Genomic DNA, 16075 nt, shown 5'->3' with positions numbered 1-16075 from the left:
AAAAAAAAAAATAGACACAGTGGCAGTTAAAATGCTTTCAAAGTACTATTTACTCAAAAACATGACAGCCTCATCAGGAAAAGCTTAGCTAAAAAAAAAAAAATCTGCTTTATACCTAACCTACTTGGCAAATTCTGATGCAGAATAGACAGCAATATAGGGATGGATGAGAATGTGAAGAGAAGAATAAAAGAAAGATAAAAGGAAGAATAAAGAGGGAGAAAGAGAAACTGAGACGAGGGGTAATTCTCAATTTGCTACGCTATCAGTCAAACTGTGGCCGTTGCTATCAAGACAGATGTAGCAGCGCAAACACAATCTGTGTCAGTGTCACACTCCAGACTGCCTGATAAGCTAAACACACATACTGGCCGCATAAACGCACACACGACAAGGCAAAGCAACATTTTAAATTTACAGGAAGGTCTGTATGATGCAGTTCAGGCAGTGTGATCAGGAAGGTGAAAAGCATTTACTCACTGACCATCCACTACCTGTGTGATTTAAATGCCCTCTTTCACATAAATGCTTAATTTCCTTTGTTATCGTATGCTTTCTCTCATTTTATCATTTTTCTACCGAGAAAAACTCAATAAATTTGCATCTGTGTTAATACTTTTCAGCTTCAGATTTTGATACTTTGAGCTGTTTAAGATTAGCTTTTTTTATGAGGCTCTGGAGGTTACTATCCATCTCGCCAGATAAGATCTCATCTATTTTGTCTCTGTGTTATCGCTTCAAATATTATTCAAGATTGAATATTAATATTCCTAGTCAGTGAAGCTTCAAGACTGTGGTGGAGGCTTTGTCTTCAGCCTTATTATGTTGAAACAAGGAGTGCACTGAGCATAAAGAAGAAGAGGATTATGCTGCGGGAGTGGTTTGAGACGGCATTTTAATACTCTTTTGTCACTGTTCGAACCCATTGTAAACAACAACATGATCCCACTGGTCTTCGAGAAGGACAAAAACACCCAGTTGGATCTCATACACCGAAACAGCCAGCTTTTAACTCAACAAACTCATCAGATACGTACTGGGTGCAGCAACATCTGACATTTTGTTTTTGAGATATCGGGATCTGGGTGTATTTGCAAATATTAAGAGTGACAATAAAATTAAAGTGCGTGTCACTGTGTTCTTCTGGTCCAAACTGCATCACTTGACCTCCAATTATACAACAGTCAGTCAAGTGTGCGGCAACCAAGAGCTGGGTCAATGACACAGAGTTAACGCTGAGAGCACTAAAGCATTACTGGAGTGTCTGGAGTGTCTGGACTGAAATCTAAAGCACCTCGCTAATCAGCTTGTTTAATTGTGCCCGTTTACGTACGTGTGCGCGTGTATATAAATGTTTGGCCACTTGTGTGGCAGGGCTACTGTCTGTAATTGGATTAAACACTAACATTAGGATTAATGTATGAGGTGTGTGAGCATGTGTGCATACGTGAGATTCTAATTTCATACTTGGAGTGAACATTTTCAGCCTTTCATTTTCAACGGTTAAAACGGTCAACTAGACCAGCAAAATGAGATAAATAGCTACTTTATGAAGTGAACGTAGTGTAGGAAAGGGTTACAAAGGACAACTGTAACCAGCGGGTGAATGATTGAATCACTGCCACGGTCAGTGTGACATTTTTAAGGAAGAAAACTTTACCTTGTGTTACTATGTAAGAGGACTTTGACCTTTTGGCTAGTGATTTGGGGAGATCAGGTGGCCGTTTCCTCTGACCATGTGTCTATCTTTATTGTTCCTACAAGCTTTATGGCAAGATTGACGATTATGACTGCTGCTTAACACATTTCACCAGTCCCATTGCCCAGCTGGATTCAGCTGTGTCACATCACTACTTTGATGAAGACTATTGTTAACATCAATACTGTATCTGATCTGACAAGTGATACACAACTACAAAAGGTGGGGCGTGAAATGGGACCAAACAATCTTTTTCCAGACGTTAGCAGACTTCATCATTCCCAGCGAGGGCCTGGAGACATCAAGCGTGAAGACTCTTTTTGAAGCAGCTGCATTTTATATTCAGCAGGCAGCATGGTTTGTTTCAAGTTAGCTGTATGTTATTTTTGAGAAATGCAAAAAAAAAAATTTTGCTTGAAAAGGATAGTAGCATGGAGACACTTGAAGCTGCAGAGACAGGCTGACTGGGGGTCAAGTGTGGCCAATTACGGCTCCTCCATGACTGAGGGGAGAGACAAGGTGAGAGCAAGTTACTAGCGATAAAGCAGGTAGGTTGGATGGATGAAAGGAAGGAGGTCAGGTGAGAGTTATTTCAATCTTATCTCCTGAGAAAGCATACAGGGAGCAGAGAAGAGGGAACTGTCAAAAAGAGAGGCCTTTAAGTGGTGATGACTGACAGCCAAGAGAAGAGAATGAAATGCTTCTTTGCTGACAGGACTGGCTCATGGGTGAAGGCGAAAACTTTCTACAAGATTTTGGGAGTCGCTGGAAACAGAAAATTGCCAAAAGTTCAGTACAAAAGATATCCAATGCAACTGATGGGTACTGTCTGCAGTTTGCAACAAAAATAACTCAAGTCCGTGTGTTAGATGCTACAAGAGAAGTGTACACACATTGGGAATAGTGTGCATCTTCTAGTCTTGTTACTTTAATTTACTGGCTCATCTCCAAGTGCTCTTTCACTCCTCCCTTATCACTTCTACTAGGTTTCTGCAATGGTGGGAGAGTTCAATCTTAACATTAACTGTATGACTGAGAAAGCCTCTGAGGCTCTGAGCAGGCAAGCTCAAAGCAAACTCATTAAGTCTTTCCACTGTCTAACCCTCATGAGAAAGAAACAAAGCAGATAATCATAAGTGAAACTCTAATGCAAACTTTGGCAGTCAAATACAACAGAGTGAAGGTTCATGAACTCGCTATGAAACACGGATGATGAATGAGTCTAGATGCTTGCTCAACAAAACATCTCTGACTGAATTAACGTAAAAATATAAAATATGGAGAATAGAGGAAAAGAGGGATTAGAAACACAATGACACAGAGGACAGTAAAATGGGTACAAGCCGTAGTAAAACATACAGCTCAGTGCCGCTCAACCAGATAGCACAGTGAAAGCCCCAGGGAGAGATCAGACACAGTAAGAATCGGAGATCATGTGTTTGGGAGCATCTCCAAAATAAATAAGGGAATAATAGGGAGCCGACTTTCTGTAGGGGGAGGTGAAGTGGGGTAATCAAAATCCCTCCTCCCCTCAACAACTACTGTTACTACACCAGCTTGCCAAAAGCCACAGGGAGAGGCTGGCAAAGTAGGAATCACAACCATCATGCGCTAAAAGCACCAGCAGCAGAGAAACAAGAAGCCCTGGTGAGGACAGCAACATCAGTTTCTTAAGGCGACGATCATGGTAAGTGGTCATGGTTGAAGGCACATCAAACTGCTCTCTTCATCCTGTTCGTTTCTCTTTCCGTTTCAGGTTCCTCAGCAGCATCAGCTAACCTGAACTTAAGGGGGCACTGGGGGCATTTATAGTAGGTTGTGTGATTTGACCATTAGACCAAAGAGTAACTGAGGTAAAGAGGGGATATGGCTACAAATTACCACCACCACTACCACAGAGTGACGAACCAGGAGCTCCTGACTTTTTTAAAGTCTAGAAGGCTGGTACAAGAAGGAACAGGACTTTGCTGGCATGCAGAGTGCTAGAATGTGTCCTTGAGTTAAAGCAGCTTTTTTCAGCTAGGGTTACTTTAGATGCGACGGGCCCTCCAGCTGTAGCCCTGATAATGTCAACACTAGTGTAGCCTCGTCGGCAGATGCAGCGGAGTTTGTCCCTCTTTGCCAGCCTGGGTTCACTGTTTAGCCGGGGACGCACTCTGACATAGAGGCTAATCTGAGGGTGCTCCGGTATCATCATATCGCTTTCTTGCCCTCCGGTTACACTCATATTTTTCCTTCACTTCCACTTTCTTCACCGGTAGCTCAAACAATGCTCTGCAGTAGGAAATGGGCGTGTGCTTTGACGTGCAAGCCAAAAACTGCAGACTGACTGGCTGTTGTCATGTTTATTTCTGCTGTGTGACAGGCTGTTAGATCTATCCATAGCGTTAAAAATGTCTGAAGTTTATCATCACAATCGACATAACTTTTATTACGATCCCGTATCAAGATCATTTTATCACCCAGCCTTAGACACCAGTACACTTGGGACTTGTGGTGTTTTTCTTTGCCACCCTGATACACATATAGTACACATTTATCAGCCTGCAGATGCTGCAGCAAAGCTCTGCAGGCTGATAAATGATGAGCAGTCTCTGGGGCCATGTGTGCTTCTTGCCTGACAGCAGCAGAGGCAGACACACCAGCAGAGTTTTCATCACATTTAACACCCCATTGACTGCTTCACAACCCTGCAGTGTTTCATATCTCTTGGTGTTTGTGTGGGAGGGGGTGTGGAAGTGCCCGTTTGTGTCCATAATTGCAGCGCAGAACAACTACACTTGGCTGGATTCCACTGCAAAGCAGTCAAAGTAACATTTCCGGAAAGAGAAAAGAGAAAGAAGGGATGAGAGGGGAGGGAAAGAGAGGAGAGATCAAATTATCAGGAGATGAGGAAACAAAGGGAGAGAGGGAGAGGAAGAGGAGATAAGAGGGATGAGAGAAATAAACAGAAGAAAAAAGATAGAGGAGCATTAATGATGGTGTCAGAGCCACCCCAGTAGCGGGCTTGGTGCAAGAAAACAATTACAGAATCCGAGGAGGAGGAGGAGAAGAGCTGCAGGCTGGACTGAGAGGACAAAATGAGTTAAATCATCAGCACGTGTTATAATTAAGGAAGTGATAAGCAAGCACGCAAATTAGAACTCAAGTCAACTATGAAAACACTTAGTGTTCACTCTGGTTTTGGCATCTTACTGGCATCAGCTCAGTTCAAATTTTCCAAAAGATTTAACCTAAGGCACATAAACAAGAATAAATGAGTGACTGAAGTGTTAATCAGACTATACATTTTAAAAAAAAGAAACCAGATAAGAGCAATGCAATGATTAAACCCAGAGGAACCTCAAGGCCTAAACGGTATGTCAATGACAACCCAGATTTGTTGGTTTCTTCCACAATTTACAACAGAAAGAAATGCAGCAAACTATCATCTGGCAGTGGAGCCGTCTCCTCGTGCCAAACCTATACTCAGGAATGTGTCATGGCCTTCGAATTTGAATATAATGGACAGCCACGTCAGACGAGTCGGCAGGAAGATGTTCCTCTGGCAGAGACATGATGGACGCTTGCCACAATGCACACATGCTTCACAGAAGACAACATGTCACAGCCTGACACACGCTGGTCACTTTCACTCAAACAGTGAGCCATTTGTCAACTGAAAGCATAATGCTTGGAGTGAAGGATCATTTTAAGGAGATTTGACATTCATTTACACATTTTTTTTCCACTTTTGGCATTTAGCAAAGCTTCTATTTAGAGTGATAATACAATGAGCGAGCAGTGTTTAGCTCAAGGACACATGAAGGCTCAACATGGGATCATGCTGGTTAATGCACAACTCTTGGCAGTTGTGGCAATCAAACCCTTCAAGGATTGACCTTTCAAGCTAATGCAGTTTGTTGTTTTTCTTCCAGTGCAGTCCTCACTGTGACTGTAGCTACAATCTTTAAGTATACAATGATTACACAGCTCAGAAATCATCTTTTCAGTAGCTACACAAATTTGTATTTGTGGATCTTGCAACCTCAGCCCTCTCCTGTGTCACTGGAAAGCTCACATCATCACTTTCTATCACTAATTGAATCAAAACATGATTGTTTTGGGTATATAATAACAGTACACAACTCCGGCTAATAATCTACAACACATTTATCAAGTGTTACACCTGCGCTATGAAAATCCACACATTAAATAATAAACTATAAATGAATTTTCACAGCGCAGGGATTCACTGCAGCACCACGGACACCTCGACAGAGAAGTGCAAATCTGCTTGAGGCTGTGAGTTGCTTGTGTGTGTGTGTGTGTGTGTGTGTGTGTCCAGAGCCTCTCTCCTAAATCACTATGAAATAACTGATGCTGTGTGTCTGCGTGCGTGTATGTGCACGCCTTCCGAGTTTCGCAACAGTCCGTGATTGATATGAAAACTTCTCCCCCAGAACTCCTCAACCTCCCTTGTCTTGTCATGTGGCTGTGAGGGAAGCAGTCCTGATTAGCCACGCTTGCATGTAGCCAGATAGAATTACCATGTAATCAATAGCGCCTCTGTGTTGCTTCCAGTGTATCACTCTCATATCCTCGGCACGCGTGTCAGCACGTCTATCAGCGCCAATGACACTCCGGGCTTTTCACGATGTTTTCAAGCTATATTTTGCCAGACAGGTTGACTAAAAACACATTCTTCCTCTAAAGCACCAGCCTCAGGGGAATACTAACAGAGTGAGAGAGGGTTACATTCATGCTGAAGTTCACGCCGAGTTGTCTTTCATTGTCCGGATTGCACCCGTCTTGCTAGTAGCTGAGGGACAGAAAAGTGTGTCTCGCTTACTGCACTCCTCCAAGTATCAGAGGAGTTGAACCAACAATTCTTCAAAATCTTGATTTTCCAAATATCAAGATATAAACACCTGCCAATGAGGCAAGAGCAACATGCAGGAGTAAATCACAGTGAACTAAGGGTGTGCCGTATCATATTGTTCACAATAATATCAGTATAATTTTTAATATGATAAAAGGAAAATCATATGTGATAATAATATTCCAACTTGCACAGCAACAACAAGCATGGCTGAAAGCAAAAGTAAAATTGCTACTGGCTCCACGGTGGAAGAGTTCGTTGCAAAAAGGGGAACGACTTCAGCAGTGTGGAAGTGATTTGGTTAGAAAAGATCAGATGTGCGACAAACCATGGTAATATGCAAGAAGACTTTAACACAACAAACTTATTTTACCACCTAAAGCAGAAGCACCCGGTTGAGTACAACACGAGCCAAAAATACCGCCAGAGTACACAGAAATATACAGAAATACCCTTAAATATCATGATATTATTTTAGGGTTATATCGCCCACCCCTAACTTTAACGCAATTAAGCAATGAATCAATAAAGAAAGTCACTTTTAGTTGCAGATCCATTCTGAGAAGCAGGATCTCTTGTTCACTTAACTTTCAAATTGAATGACTCTCCACCTAAACCATCAATACTCTGACCAATAAGGCTGCATGTATACTTTGTAACTGGTTAACTGTAGATATTAGCATAGCTGCAATACATACAGCCACAGTAAGCCACTTATTGTTTTTGATCAGCTGAGCCAAGCTGAGTTCTTATCAAGTCTTTGAAAAAAAAACTTCCAACAAAAAGAGCCCAGAAAGAGCCATCAGTGCATTTTTTTCCAAGAAGGAAAGTATTATAGTGAGAGAGAGGCATGAATATATGTATGTATGTGCCTGTCTATAATCACAAACAGACGTAGCAGTTTAGTTCCAACGCCTTCATAAAGACGTGGCCATTGCCTGCTGACTCAGCAGTAAAAAAAAAAAAAAAAATGTCTTTCCCTCCTCAGCAGCATCTGCCAGATTCAGAGACTTAAATATTTTCTGTGCTCAGTTAATACAAGATAGCTCAGACCGGCCACGTGACAGAGGTAGGAAATGTGGTGGTAGTGGCAAAATTCACTCCGTTACTTGAGCTGACACAAGAGCTTTGTGAGGAGTTTGATCTGAAACCTTTCGGATCAGACTCCAGCAGATGTTGATGTAAACACAGTACAACATAATATAGCAATGCAATGCACAGTAATGACCAAATACGTGCTTATGCTAGAGTATGAAAATGATTTGAGGTCGCAACAACTGACACAAACGGAAACCAGCAGAGAACAGATAACGTTTCATACAGGACACAATCTTCTCTGATGATGACTTGTTGCACAGGAGATACGATCTATAAATCAGAATTGGACTCAGTTAAAGTACTGCTATGTTAACATAAAAACTAACCCAAAAGACGAGCAATAAGCAAACGAGGAAGAGAAAGGTTTGACACAAGTGTGTTGCATATACCTCATGGGAGAGAGAGGCAGGAAAGTTTAGACTTTTAATAAAGTGGAATATAGTATTTGGAGCAGGTTTCAGATATTTTGTCTTCACGGGTTCTTGCATTTTAAAAGCTGCTGTTTAGCAGCTGACTGAAAAGTTGGACTTTTCTACCAGCACGTGAATGTACCACAGACTTTTCCACAGGCAGACTAATCAAATCACATGCGACAAGGGGACTATAACGCTAAAACACAGATATGAATGAGGGCAACACTGAATTGTCTGATCTGTAGAGAAGTGCTTGCAACACTGGAAGGACGGAGATATTAAACAATTAAGGCAGGCGGACCTTGCACTGCTCCACCACACCAATATGTCGGAATAATATTTGCTTAAGTCCTAATAAAAAATGATGTGTGTTTTTCTGAGCCTGGACAGCAGTAATAAAGCTTACTGGATAGATGGATTTTCCAACTAGTCCACTCCCCAATGTTAACGCTAAAGCAGATTTAGTATATAGATCTACTTTATATATTCACAAGCAGGATAATTGTTCACCTAATTCTCCCAACATTGGGATTCATCGTGATACATTTCATATAATTGCACCTACCTAAATGATTTTACACATTCATATTGTGACTTCTAATTATTTAATACTTTGCTGTCACTTGTTCTTTCCATACATTGGTATAAAAAGTACTTTATTACCCTGTCAAGTGGTAGTTAGTGTTGACACTGAACTTTCCTCTCATCGAGCTCTCTATCCACTGTGTTTCTAAAATGGAAATGTCTTATTGGATAATGATTGCCCCACTAATGGTAATTAGGGAGTAGTTAGTCAACCAGTCAGCCACACAGGCAGCCAGTTGACATAAGCAGTGCAGTCATCCGGTGAAGAAGTCACTGAGCTAATCTAACAGTGAGGCAGCCAAACAGTGATGTTATAAGATTAGCAGAATTACAGATTAGCAGCTATCACAGAAACATGTGAGGCGAGCATCTAAATCACCAGGAAACACCAGGAAGTCAACAGGTTATACACTTAGTTAATAAATAAATAGATATCTCAGTTTATCAATTTATATAGAGGTCAAATTATAAGTTTCATTTTTTCTTCTCATCATCTGCCAAGTAGATCAGCTCTGATTAGATTAGATGATTTACAACCCTGACCTGAATTATCATAATAACCTGCTACAGATGATAGGCAACAGAGAATATTGTTCATTTTTTTATCAAAGATGTTCAGTATCAAGTTACAAAGGGGCAGTGCTGCAACACTGTGAATGGTGCTTCATTTCACTGGCAAACACAAATACTGAACTCATTAATGTTTTAATGGTTAGTCTGAATTGATTCTGGCGTCTATGTGGCTATGTGAGTGGAATGCTGACTCCCTCTGCTCCACACTGGGGCAACTAGGCCACAGATAAAGACCAAACATTATTTTACAAATATAAAACATTACAGGTCACTCTCCAATCCAAGGCTCCTCCTCTGTCTCAAGGATGAAAATATTAATGTTGTGCAAACTACCCAAAGTAGAAAGATGTTTGGCTTGTAGAGGAGGAAAATGTTGAGGGGGTAAAGTAAACTTAAACCTCTCTAAACTGGTGAAGTCACTGACCTGCAAGGTTGAACAGGTGAAGAGCTGTTTTTCACACACGGCCTCTGTCACTAATTTAACATGTTCATTTAGCTGAACAGCCACGCATTAAGGCCCACTAGTGCCAACACTACCAGTCACCAAAACTAACAACAACTGCAATAGGCATTAAACAACTGACCAATAGTGGCCAATCAACTGTTGACCTGGTGCATCAGGGGCCTTTCCATCTAGAAGACAGAACTCATCTTAACTAAAGATGTGAAAATGTAATTGAAGAAGGTCCCGTGTGGAGTGAAGTTCCCTACAGAGAAAGTCAGGGAGAGGCCACATTACCTGACTAATTACAGAGGATTCAAACACCAAAACATTTATTCTGGCTGGATGAAAATGCTCATGCAAGCTCACCCCACATCCACATGATAAGTGGAGTCAAGCGACTGATCACACTTAAGGCATGAGAATCACACGTGAACCTTTGAACTTCTTACCTACTGGTTGCTTGAAGTGTTCTCCTAAATTATCAACTCTAAAGGTTTTTCTACTGAGCCTCTCAGTGCCAGACAGGAGTGTAAAATGAGTGTTTACAATTTACACAATGTACATTGAAAAAGCATGTATGGGCACACATACATGAGAGATCACTCACACAAAATAAGTGTTCAGCCTTTCTTCCTGTTATTGATTCCAGAAATGAAAGGGCTGTGGGTTTTCAAAATTCACTTTTGAAGGTTTCAGGAGATCCATTTGAGCTCTGGGGACTGTTTCCAGTCTGCGTAGATGGAAAGTTTCCACTGCAACAATAACATACCGTACTGATGAAGTCCAAGGAAGGCAGAAACCGTGCGCCAACGCTTTCTCACACACTTCTAGCCAGGCATGCAACCATACACACACACACACACACGCAAGAACATTCAATCAAAAACCTGCAGAGACCCCGAGGAAACACTCATAGCCAACACACTGGACGTAAAGGCAGACATTCCTCACAGATGGTTTTTAAATCATATTCTATACGAGAAAGCTGACATTTAAGATGAGTGGTAGCGTCATACACTGGCTGGTGACTCACTAATGGCAACATAAAATGTGCATAATGTACCCCTGACATAATAACACACTTTAAACATGCAGTAGTCTGCAGCCAAGTAGTATCTGAGGAAAATCTGAGCGCTTTGTATCTTCAAAGGTTGATAAATTTAGATTTTATGCCTTTATAAATCACTGTTATTCCAAACAACTACAGATAAGAACTGGGTTAAGCAACTACAAATGCATATACATACACACACACACACACACATATTGGATTGAACAACATAAAAGAACCCAGCTCAGATTGCAAAACAAAGCGTACCACTGACTATGAGCTGAGCCCACCCACCCTTTGCTCTGGGAAGAGATGTACATTTTTCTCATTCCATTCTCCAACACGTTAACATCTGTCCCAGGTCGAAGCTGTGTGGGGCTGTGTTAGTCACGCCTACAGCAAACCGCTTGAGAATCCATGTCTGCAGGCTACATCCTTGCTTTACAAGTCCCCGCTTTTCACTCATTACCCGCAAGCTGTAGTGTCGCATATATATATATCCACTCATTTCTCCACTTTATCTTCACCTGTGAAAACACACCTGATAGCTCCTCCACCTCCCTCCCTGCAATGTATATCATTCATTCTTCAATGCAGAAACATATCTGGGTTGTACTTCTATACATAGAGGCTCGAGCTGTAGGAAAAGCTGCAACACTAAGGCAAAATCCAATCCATATAATATCAAAGGGTATTTTCTCATTATAGATTATGTCAGTTTGTGGACATTTGCGGTCATTATTTCTAACACTATCACATCTTACCAGAAAAGGTGGAGGGAATGAGATGGCACTGGCTTTTTACGTTTAACTTGTAAGTCTAGGTCATTGTATTAGTGTCAAAAAAATAAATACTTTCAAGTGTTGTTATTACTTTGGAATGAGAAGAAGCGGATGTTTCGCAAATAGTATTGACACACAAACAATTTGAGATAATGAAAACAAAGAAAATTCCTACATCCAACATGTAATTGCTACAAGAGAGCTGACAAGATTTCTCCCACTCTATCCCGTAATATAATAATAATAATCTCATAATTTCCCTCCTACAAAGAGGTCAGAGGGCAATATCAGATTCCCACCAGCATCCATGGAGCTGGTAGATGTTTAGTGGTTTGCACAAGGACATTTCAGGAGGAGGGCAGCTTGAACCCAGCCCGTCAGGTTGAAGGGAAATCTGTCTGCCTGCCAACCTCTTTACTCAAGACTTAAACCAAACAAATTCAACATTGGTGCACAAGAAAAAGACCATAGCAATTTTACAAGGCATCCGGGCCCCTCCCAGCATGCAGACATGCCTGCACACCAAGGAGGGAGTGTGTGTGAGAGTGTGTGTGTGTGTGTGTGTGAGTCTGTGTGCCTCTGTGTGTGAATTATGGCCACCAGGAACGAGCCCTGCATTCCAGCATAGACAGAGACACACAGTTTTCATGGGGCTTAAATGACAGCACTGTGGTTGCCTGCAAGTCCCCAAAAAACTCACCATTTCTTAGTGCATTCCACCATCAGTTCCTGATAGGAAGCCACGAACTGGAATTTGGAGGCATGCTTCCCCACACGTTGCAGTCTCTTCCACACCGAAGCCATGTTTCTTTGGGAACGGGTAGTTTCTGTGTGCCTATCCCGCCCTGGGCTTCCTTCTTTGGGCTTCCTTCGCACTAAGTCACGCTAATGTTTATATGTATCTGGGCATATCCAACCCGCGTAAACACATAGCTAATATTTTACTGGAAGCACACTGAAATAAAAGATAAGACTGCACATCCAGTCGTGGCTGCTGCTCTTTAAAAACTGCCCGATAAATCCAAATGTAAGGACACAAAATCTCTGCAGCAGTGGTCGAGGTCTGATTTGACGGCGCGCATGATGTTATCAAGAAAATCACTCCAGAATTTCAAAAGGGCATGATGAGTAATCCACTGGGTAAAAATATCATATCTTTATCTGATGATCTTCCTGCAAAAGAAAGAAAAAAAGATACCGTCAGTACAGCAACAGCCAGACTGTAAAGCCCCGGTATTCCGGAGTATCCTCGCTGGTTTACAACGATAAGTAACTCCACAAAACGTCCCGATACAGGGATGCTTTGTCCGTGTGATAGCTTTACCGTTATCGTCGGCTGTAGCACTGCAGCTGTGAGAACAACACAGTTTATCTACACTTTGCTAATGTGTAAGAATGTGGAGGACACCAGCACTTCTGCTGCCAGCACGGCGTGCCGGGGGGCTATTTACTGGTGTGGCAAGCTAACTTGGGATGTTTGATGATAAAATATGAATTTAATGTTCTGTAACAGTGACAGGGAAGCACTGACATTACACTAAAACAAGCCGTGTTACTCTTCTAGTCTAAAAGAACTGCACCGAGAGGCGTCAGCCGAAACAAAGACTCAAATAAACATTTTGTAAACATGGAATATATTTAGCGGAATGTCTCTGAATCCAGGCAATAGTCCGAGCCGTTGCGCTCCGCTAACCCGAATGATTCAGCCGCTATGCTAACGAGTTAACATGTGAAACTAGGTTAACAGTACCCCGTATGACACTCACCTCAGTGTGATCTCCAACGCGTTATCCGTTAAGAGGCCTTATCGGTTAGGAGATAGCGAACTGTCGCCCGCTTGCTAGCTAATTATCGCCTTCTTTTTGCAGCAGCACCAGCCGTACAGCTAGCTAGCCTGCTAGCCATCATAACACGGCACGAGCGGAAACCGTTGCTCGCCAGTCAGTTGACACATTTGCTCCACAGGTGAGGCGAGAGCTTCAACACTGAAGACAATTACACAAATACCATTTATTTGAGCTTGTCCTCAAACTTTAAGTTAAACAAAAGTGTTCAACCCGCCCCCCGACAGGTATTCCCACGACAAAGTAGTCCGATAGTTACTGATAGTTAGACCGCTCACTTGGGTAAAGGTAACCGATATTTACAAAGATTCACTTCCGGGATATTCAAAGTAAAACAGGTAATTAAACTACATCTAGCTAATCGAAATCAGAATCAGATGTCGGCTGTTTTATAATAGGTCTATATTAATTCGATTAATCATAAATCCAGTTTTCTTCCAAATGGACGGATTTGAGGCACTGTCACCCTTTTCTTTGTCTAGCCAACAAAATTATCTCTTTTATTTTGAAGGCCAATCATCCAGCTTTGGTATTGTTCCGTATTTATCTTGTCTAGTTTAAAGCAGTTTCTCCTCTCCATCATTTCGCCTGCTGCCGCCTGGATGACTGAAGGCTGAGGAAAAACGCCCCCGGGCATCACTCATTGGTGGGATTCTTGTGCCATTTACAGCTTGTTTACTGATTCATGAGGCATTTCTGGGTTGTTGTTATCACACTGGTCAAATCCAACATCAATCAAAGGCATTTAATCCTGCACTGGGAGTGTGGATCAAATGCTTTCTGGCTCTCTGTTGCTTTTTGTCTGTCCTAAAGACTCCACATTCACAAGATTCACATATCTATTTGTTGTATAAGCCTATAAAGTACCCAAAGCACAAAGAATGTTTTTTAATATCCTTATATAAAATGTTTGGGTGAGGGCAGAATTACTTTAATGGCTAAATGACTGAAATATTTGGAGTGAAAACAATACAGTTAGTTCACCCAGGACACTATGGCATCAAAGCTCATCCCCTAAGGCTTGTTTGCTAATGAGGATGAGACTTGCATTTCCTGGCCCTGTCACATTAATAAGTGAGTGTTAACCTTGTAGTCCTGCATGCCGGGGGGTCTTTTTCACGTGTCGGGAGGAAATAAAACACCCACCATCCATCAGAAATCAATAGCCCTTCCTCTACACACACACACACACACACACAGCATCACACACCCCTCACATCCCCCGTTTGTAACCACTGGCTTGTAAATGCAGAGCAGAGCAGGCAGGAAGAAGGAGGCCAGTACTGCGAGGGAAAGACAATATGAGGCAGATTAATTTAATCTCAAAAAAAGATCTGGATTTAATAACAGGAAATTGATATTTTATCCTTTTATATGTTGCTCAGGGTTGTAAGCTGCAAGAAAAAGGGTGGATTTGTTTTTCTCTTTGTTTTTTTGGGCAAGTTTTGGCAATGGGCTGGATGGTAGAGGTCTGACTGGAGACACAATGGACGCCTTAAAAGCTCAATCAAATTTAAATCATCAGAGAGATTCGGTAGAACATACAAATAACACGGTGCCAGTGTTTTCAGCTCAATATAAATGCCCATGAACAATGAAAAATCTGCTATGATGTTTGTATCTGATCTGCATCCGGGTGAGCTTAAAATTAATGTCAAAGGTAGTTTTCTTTTAGTTTAGATGTCAAATAACATCTTGACAACATAAGGATTAAAAGCGAAGGATTTCCTACCAACATTTGTTAACAAAACAGCAAAGTTAATGATTATATTGTGAGTTGATCTAGAAATATATGCACTTCTGGATCGGGTAGCAGAGTAATATCTTTGGTGTTTTTTGAAATGAAAGTCTTTGTCTCCCTTACAGTCACAGCACAAAGCCCCACTTCATATCAGCTTTCATTCAGATCCGTATTTGTTAACTGAGAACAATTTAGGATTTAGGGTCAGAGCCGATTTGACAGCAGGGGGCCTGCTGATGCTGCTGCTCCGCGTCGCCTGTTTACATTTTACTCTGACAGATTACAGGGAGCCTCCCTCCATGCGTCAAGGAATGCTTTGATGTGACAAATGACCCGGTGCTAAATGACGCTTTGTGTGCCTGCCCACATGTCAGCAAAGGCCTCATTTCATACATAACACAAAAGGAGGACCGGCCTGCCGGTGTGTATCTGCGTGAAAGAAAGAGTGTATTATAGAGGGACAGTGAGAGTGAGAGAGAGAGAGAGAGAGAGTGGGAAAAGTCAAGTGGAGTCCTGTATGCGTCCCAAGTCCAGACACCTCCTTTTCTTTTTTTGGGCCTGAATTCCAAAAGCAAAGAAATGTTAATTTGCACCCCCCTGTTGTTAAATCACGATTTTTATTTTCCATTGTTACACTGCTGTTGTTCGCCTTAGTTATTAGGGGAAAACAGAAAAGGCAGACACCCATGATGTTGCAGCAAAAGCAGTTTCATCACTTAATCGCTATAACAACTTTAATGCTACACCAGGGAATCGTTTTATGTGCAAATAGGCTGCAATAGTGAAGAACGCCATTCCCCCCACCAACTGAGATTTGCCCTATTTGTCCAAAACCTTATTCTGTTTCCAGTTACTGTCACTTCTCCAACCAGGGGAAATGTTGAATCCAAGTTAAAGTGAGACTTACAGACTGTCAGCAGAGAGTGAACTATGTGTCCGGAGAACACCGGGATCACCAGCATGATTAATGATTACCCGAGTTA

General features: G+C 41.8%; 1 protein-coding gene across 2 annotated transcripts in view; it reads right to left on the bottom strand.

The window, feature by feature from the left end:
• Positions 1-13633, bottom strand: part of ehbp1 (EH domain binding protein 1) — a 155598-nt gene extending 141965 nt beyond the window's left edge. For both annotated transcript variants that reach the window (XM_042433041.1, XM_042433049.1), the window contains exons 1-2: positions 13274-13633; positions 12208-12680 (exon numbers count right to left, since the gene is read on the bottom strand). In XM_042433041.1, the coding sequence (XP_042288975.1) occupies positions 12208-12311 (104 nt within the window). In that variant the 5' untranslated portion in view covers positions 12312-12680; positions 13274-13633. The remainder of the gene's footprint in view (positions 1-12207; positions 12681-13273) is intronic.
• Between the last annotated feature and the right edge of the window lie 2442 nt (positions 13634-16075).

The sequence above is a fragment of the Thunnus maccoyii genome, chromosome 14 (genome assembly GCF_910596095.1).
Source record: "Thunnus maccoyii chromosome 14, fThuMac1.1, whole genome shotgun sequence".
Taxonomy (NCBI): domain Eukaryota; kingdom Metazoa; phylum Chordata; class Actinopteri; order Scombriformes; family Scombridae; genus Thunnus; species Thunnus maccoyii.
This window is presented reverse-complemented; position numbering and strand designations above follow the sequence as displayed.